Source organism: Chrysochloris asiatica, unplaced genomic scaffold (assembly GCF_000296735.1).
Source record: "Chrysochloris asiatica unplaced genomic scaffold, ChrAsi1.0 scaffold00106, whole genome shotgun sequence".
Classification (NCBI taxonomy): Eukaryota; Metazoa; Chordata; class Mammalia; order Afrosoricida; family Chrysochloridae; genus Chrysochloris; species Chrysochloris asiatica.
The window spans coordinates 10,438,046-10,445,692 of NW_006408624.1; the positions used below are offsets into that span (position 1 = coordinate 10,438,046).

General features: G+C 37.0%; 1 protein-coding gene across 3 annotated transcripts in view; it reads right to left on the reverse strand.

Annotated features, from left to right (window-relative positions):
* The window catches only part of SCMH1 (sex comb on midleg homolog 1 (Drosophila)), a 296,989-nt gene that overhangs the window by 114,073 nt on the left and 175,269 nt on the right, over nt 1–7,647 (reverse strand). For 2 of the 3 annotated variants that reach the window (XM_006867602.1, XM_006867601.1), the window contains one exon: nt 963–1,206. The exons of the other annotated variant lie outside the window; for it this stretch is intronic. In XM_006867602.1, the coding sequence (XP_006867664.1) occupies nt 963–1,206 (244 nt within the window). The remainder of the gene's footprint in view (nt 1–962; nt 1,207–7,647) is intronic. 3 annotated transcript variants of the gene reach the window in all.

The following is a 7,647-nucleotide window of genomic DNA, read 5'->3' on the forward strand; positions in this document are numbered from 1 at the left end:
TCGCTGGAGAAGGATATCATGTTTGGTAAGGTGGAGGGTCAGAGGAAAAGAGGAAGACCTCCAATGAGACGGATTGGCCAAGTGGCAGCATCGATGGACTCAAGCGTAGCAACAGTTATGAAGTTGGCTCAGGATCGGGCAGTGTTTTGTTTTGCTGTGCACAGGGTTTCTATAAGTTGGTACTGACACGATGGCACCTAACAACAATAACAACAACAATTTGCCAGATATTATGTAAGCATTTTACCCATATAATGACTTCATGAAGTAGGTATTCTTTTACAAATAAGCAATTGAAATTTAGAGAGGTGAATTAACTGCCCAAAACACATAGATGGTAAAAGGCAGATCTAGATCTAGTACACAAATTCTATTCTATCTTCTTCAAAGCCCACACTCTTTCCATTCTTCCAGTGGTTCACAAGCATTTTACAATAGTTAATTCAGCTTATACACAAAACACACAAGGCCTGTGGAAGACATTTACTTTAAGAACTCTTAATGGGTTTTGTGACAAAAGAAAGAGATGAGCTAGTTGCCAGAGAGTAAGTCAGAATATTTAGAGCAAGGAATTTTTACATTATCCCAAGTGTTCTGTGTGGCTTCCTTTGACACTAAATTTTTAACTGTTTCTGATTATCTCTGGTTGTTGTTGTGAAGTACTGTCGAGTGTGTTCTGACCCATAGTGACTCTGTATAGGGTTTCTGAGGAGCAGCTGGTGAGCTTGAACCACTGACCTTGCAGTTCAAACGGCTTTGCAGTCTGGTACATTTACGCACAGCACCACACCAGGGCTCTGATTATCTCTGGTAGGTCTTAGTTTTTACCTAAATCTCTGGTTCCTGTCCTTCTCTGCCTACTAGTAATGTTAATGGGTAAATATATGCTGATCAAGAGAAACTCAGGTTATCAATTTTATCATCTGGATCCTGTTTCAAAAACCTACAGACAAAGCCTTTACCTTTTGTGCCAGGTGGCTGCAGGTTGTCTCCAGTCAAGGAACACCAGCCCACAGGGAAGATGTCCCGGGAGTCAAAGCGGCACCAGTAGTCAAAGGCCCCTCGCCACCCATCAAAAGTGACAAGGACCTCTGAACCCCGCACCTCCCCAATAGTGGCTGGGCAGATGAAATGTGGGTTCTTCCTGTCCACAGCTTCTAGCTTCATTCCCATTTTGAAGAAGTTGTGGGAAGGAGATGGTGGTTCCTAAATGAGAAACAGAAATATACAAACCTAAACACAAAGAGAGATGGCAATAGATTGCATCTACCTCATTTGAATGATTAAGAAATGATTGTTATATAAGATTTATAATGCTTTTCAATAAATTTTAAACTATACCTAAGTATTACTTTGTTAATACTAACATTTTCACTGACATCATTGCTTCATATATTAAAAAAAAAGAAAGAAAAGTTTACAAATGGAGTTGAATCCTTTATATTCTTCCTGTATTCAATTTACCTTCCACCTACCAGAGGTGTTACCTAATGCATGCTTTCATACTTTACTACATATGTACAAATGCATTTGCCTACTTTTAAATTTTATATAAATGACACCATACTTCCATATCATTCTAAAACTTGTTGGTGCTCAACACTATATTTTCCAGATTAACCCATTTTAATGAATTTAGCTCCAGTTTACTTCAATGACTGAATATTGTTGTTAGGTGCTGTCGAGTCAGTACTGACTCATAGTGACCTATGCACAACAGAATAAAACACTGCCCGGTCCTGCGCCGACATCACAATCATTGCTATGCTCGAGCATATGGCTAAATAGCTTTCTATTATAAGCACATACACAATTTATTAATTTTCTTTTGACAGACATTTAAGGTTGCTCCAATTGTTTTCTATTTCAGCAAAGTTTTAATTAATATTCTTGTACTTGTTCTTTTGTACACATGTGGGAAGACTTTTCTAGGATACATACCTTAGGAATTGAATTTCTGGGTTCCAGGGTTTTTATAAAGGAGCCCTGGGATGCAGTGGTTAGAACCCACCAGCAGCTCTGCAGGAGAAGGATGTAGCAATCTGCTTCTGTAAAGATTATAGCCTAGGAAACCCTATGGGGGCCATTCTACTCTGTCCTATAAGGTTGCTATGAACTGAAATTGACTATGGCAAGGACAGTTAACTTTATCTTTTACTTTACTGTTGTTTGTTGTTGTTGAGTGCCTTTGAGTCAGTTTCACCCAACAACTGACCCTGTAGAGTTTCTGAGTAGTGGCTGGTGAGCTTGAACTACCTTGCAGTCCAGTACCAGGACTCTTTCACTAAATTTCGTTAAACTGTCATCAAAGTGAGAATTCCTGTGTACTGATTTTTAATAGATCAAGTTTATGAATATGTACTGTAATCATTAGTCTGTTCCTTTGATCTTACTATCTAGTTTTCTATTAAAAATATTATTATTAATACATATCTCGCATGAAAAGTCTCCCAACTTTGTTATTCTTCAGTATTGTTTTGGCTGTTCTATCTCTTTGATATTTCATTTTAATTTATAAATAATTTTTTCATGTTCTGCCTAAAAGCCCTGTTAGGACTTTGAATGGAGTTGCAATAATACATTTCGAGTTTAACTTAGGAAACAAAAACATTGCATAATATTGAGCCATTTCATACAAGAATGTGATCACTTTTTCATTTATTAAGTGTTCTTTAATGCTTTTGTATATTTAAAAAATTCCTGAAAAAATAACACATGCTTACTAACATTTTTTCTGAGTATATTACAATTTTATTGCTATCATAAATAATGCATTAAATTTTTCATATTCAAACCATATGTTAATTAGGAATGTAATTAATTTTTAAAAATTGATCAATTGATTTCATACTGATTTACTTATGCTTACTGATATATTAATTTTTTCAACTTGATTTATCAATTATTGAGACATATGTCTTAACATTTCCCTAGTGACTGTGAATTTGTCATTTTTTCATGTAATTCTGTCAGATTTATTATATACTTTGAGGTTATGTTTTTTTTTTTTTTTTTTTTTACGAGTATACGTTATAACTACAATATTTTTCAAATATAATGCAGAGATGTTTCACAGTTTGCAAAAATGGTATAACATATGTCATTTGAATAAAATACAGTAATCTGTCAATACAGTAATCTGTCTTTTTATTATTGAACTGTGTTTTTTTATTGTTAGCTAATGATCTGTTCAATGCTTTTTAGCATCAAAGTCTCTTTTGCCTGATTTCAGTATAGTTAACAAACACTAGCTTTGGTTCAATAAAAATTTGCCTGGCTTATTTTTATATTCTTTTACTTTCAACATCTTTCTATCATATGTTCTAGCCTCTTGTAAACAATGTAAGCTTTTGTTTTTACATGCCATTGAGTCGATTCCCACTCATAGTGACACTGTGCACAACGGAAAAGCACAACACCATGCCATCCTCACGACTGCTACGTTTGAGCCCATTGTTGCTGTCATTTGTCAATCCATCTCGTTGGAGGCTTCCTCTTTTTCCATGATCCTCTACTTTACCAAGCATAATGTCCTTCTCCAGGGATTAGTCCCTCCTGATAAACATGTTCTAAGTATGAGAGATACAGTCTTGCCATCCTGGCTTCTAAGGCTTGCCATTCTGGCTGTACTTCTCCCAACACAGATTTGTTTGTTTTCAATATTTTCAATATTGAAATATGCTTTCAATATTTTCCAACACCATAACTCAAATTCATCTATTACTTCATGGTCTTCCTTATTCAATGTCCAACTTTCACATGCATATGTTGTTGTTGTTGTTAGGTGCCATCAAGTCGGTACCGACCCATAGCAACCTTATTCACAGCAGAACGAAACACTACCTGATCCTGGGCCAACCTCACTACTGTTGTCACGCTTGAGTCCACTGATGCTGCCACTTGGCCAATCCGTCTCATTGGAGGTATTCCTCTTTTTCTCTTGCCCGCCACCTTACCAAATATGATATCCTTCTCCAGCGACTGCTTCCTCCTAACAATATGTCCGAAGTATTAGAGATGAATTTTGGCCATCTTGGCCTCTAAGGAACACTCTGGTTGGACTTCTTCCAAAACGGATCTATTGGTTCTTCTGGCAGTCCACGGCACTTTCAATATCCTTCTCCAACACCATAACTCAAAGGCATCAATTCTTCTATGGTCTCCCTTATTCACTGTCCAATTTTTGCATGCATATGAGGTTATTGAAAATACCATGGCTTGGGTCAGGCGCACCTTAGTCCTCAAGTTGACATCTTTGCTCTTCAACACTTAAAAAAGGTCTTGTGCAGCAGATTTGCCTAATGCAACACATCGTTTGATCTCTTGACAACTTCAATCTTTTCTCTGTTGATAAGAATGTTGTTTACTGGTCCAGTGGTGAGGATTTTTGTTTTCCTGACATTGAGATGTAATCCATACCGAAGGCTGTGCTCTTTGATTTTCATCAGTAAATGTTTTAAGTCCTCTTCACTTTCAGCAAGCAAGGTTGTATCATCTGCATATCGCAGGTTGTAATGAATGTTCCTCCAATCCTCATGCCACCTTTTTCATCATATAACCCAGCTTCTTGGATTAATTGCTCAGCATATAGGTTGAATAAGTATGGTGAAAGAATACAACCTTGTCGCACACCTTTCTTAATTTTAAACCATTCAGTGTTCCCATGTTCTGTTTGAACAACAGCCTCTTGGTCCATGTACAGATTCCTCATGAGCACAATTAAGTGTTCTGGAATACTCATAATTCGCAATGTTGTCCCTAGCTTGTCATGATCCACACAATTGAAAGCCTTTGCATAGTCAATAAAGCACAGGTAAACATCTTTCTGATATTCTCTGCTTTCAGCCAAGATCCATTGGACATCTGCAATGATATCCCTTGTTCCACGACCTCTTCTGAATCTGGCTTGAAGCTCTGGAAGTTCTCTGTCAATGTACGATTGTAGCCATCTCTGTATTACCTTTAGCAAAACCTTACTCACATGAGATATCAAATAGATTGTCCAATGATTTCTGCATTCTGTTGGGTCACCTCTCTTTGGAATGGGCACAAATATGGATCTCTTCCAATCACTTGGCCAGATAGTTGTCTTCCAAACTTCTTGGCACATATGAGTGAGTGCCTTCTGTGCCACCTCACTTTCTTGAAAGATTTCAATTTTTATTCCATCAATTCCTGATGCCTTATTCTTTACCAACTCCTTCAATGCACCTTGGACTTCTTCCTTCAGTATCATTGGCTCTTGATCATATGCTACCTCTTGAAACAGTTGAACATTAACCATTTCCTTTTGGTACAGTGACTGTGTATTCCTTTCAACTTTTCTTGATGCTTTCTGCATCATTCAATAATTTGCCCACTGAAAATACCATGGTTTGGGTCAGGTGCACCTTAGTCCTCAAACTAATACCTTTGAACACTTGAAAAGGTCTTGTGCAGCAGATTTGCCTAATACAATATGCCTTTTGATTTCTTTCTTTCTTTCTTTTTTTCAAGTTTTTATTGTGAATTATGTGACAGTTTACATGGGAGAAATAATTTGATTTCTTGACTACTGCTTCCATGATTGTGGATTAAAGCAAAATGAAGTCTTTGACAACTTCAATTTTTTCTATATTTATCATGATATTAGTTATTGATCCAGTTGTGAGGATTTTCGTTTTCTTTGCATTGAGATGTAACCCATACTGAAGTATGTAGTCTTTGATCTTTATCAGCAAGAATTTTCAGTCTTCTTTGCTTCCAAAAACAAACCTGTGTATCTCTGCATATTACAGGTTGTTAATGAGTCTTCCACCAATCCTGAGGCCTTGTTCTTCTTCATATAATCCAGTTTCTCAGATTACCAGCGGAGCATAGATTGAATAAACATGGTGAAAGGGATAACTCTGTTGCATACCTTTCCTGATTTTAAACCTTTCATTATCTCTTTGTTCTGTTTAAATAGCTGATTCTTGATTTATGTTCAGGTTCCACATGAGCTTAATTAAGTGTTCTGGAATACCCATTCTTTGCAATGTTGCCCATAGTTTCTCATGATCCAAACAGTAGAAAGCCTTTGTCCAGTCAACAAAACACAAGTTAACATATTTCTGGTATTTTCTCCTTTTAGCCAAGATCCATCTATCGCAGCAATGATACCTCTTGTTCTATGTCCTCTTCTGACTATGGACTGAATTTCTGGCAGTTTCCTCTAGATGCACTGTTGCAACTGTTTTTAAATTATCTTAAGCACAGTTTTACTTGCATGTGCTAATGACGGTTCAATGATTTCCACATTCTATTGGGTCACCTCTCTTTGGTTGGGCACAAATATGGATCTGTTCTAATCAGTTGGCCAGGCAACTGTCTTCCAAACTTCTTAGCATAGATGAGTACTTCCAGTGCTAAATCAGTTTACTAAAACATTTAAGTTTGTATTCTGTCAATTCCTGGAGCCTTGTTTTTAATCTAATGCCTTCAGTACAGCTTGGACTTCTTCCTTCAATACCATTAGTCCTTGATCATATGCTACCTCTTGAACTGGAAGAGTGAGTCTGTGTATTCTTTCTATCTTCTTTTGATGCTTTCTGCATCATTTAATATTTTGCCCATAGAATTCTTCATTGTTTCAACTCAAAACATGAATTTTTTCTTCAGTTTTTCTATCTTGAGAAGTATCGAGTGTGTTCTTCCCTTTTGGCTTTTTAATTCCAGGTCTTTGCATTCAGCGAGATTAGAAAACATCTATGTCTAGCTAAACTGATGAGTGTAAGCTCATTTCTTATGATAACTGATTTGTTTAGATTTACTACCACTATTATAAGCAGCCCTGGTGGCTTAGTGGTTATGCAGTACGTTGCTAACTGTAAGGTCAACAATTGAAATCTTCTAGCTATTCCATGGGAGAAAGATGAGGCTTTCTGCTCTCATAAAGATTTACTGCCTCTGAAACCCTAAACAGGATCGTTATGCGTTGGAACCTACCTGAAGTCACATGACTACCACCACCACCATAGCTATCTTACTATCTACATTTCTATTTAACTTACCTTTCCAAGGTTCATTTTCCTCTTTTTTAATTAAGTGAATTTTCTTTCCTTTTTCCCCCTTTACTGATCCAGAAGTTAACTATTCTAGTTATAGTCTGTTAAGTGCAATCGAGTCGGTTCCGATTCATAATGACCCCAGTATAGGGTTTCCATGGAGCAACTGGTGAGTTTGAACCAACAGCCTTGTGATTCAAAGTGACCTTAAAGTCCTATGCTTATCCTGTAGTGCCACACCAGGTACAAAAGTGTTCACTAATTTAGTTTTACATTATTATCCTGCTACTGAATCATTTTTGTTATTAAAATTGGTTTATATAGTGACAGGTAAGGCTTGATTAGCTTAACTCACATGTTAACCAATATCTTTCCCTACCACCACCTTCTTGCAGCTCATTCTTATTTTCTTATGTTCCTGAAACCTATTCATCAAATGTTTGTTTGAAAAGATCTTGATTGTACCTTCATTCTTAATCAATAGTATTGTTGTTGTTGTCAGGTGCCATTGAGTCGGAACAGACTCATAGCGACCCAATGCACAGCACAACGAAACAATGTCCGATCCTGGGCCAACCTCACTACCGCAGCCACACTTGAAGCCATCAATGATGTCACCTGG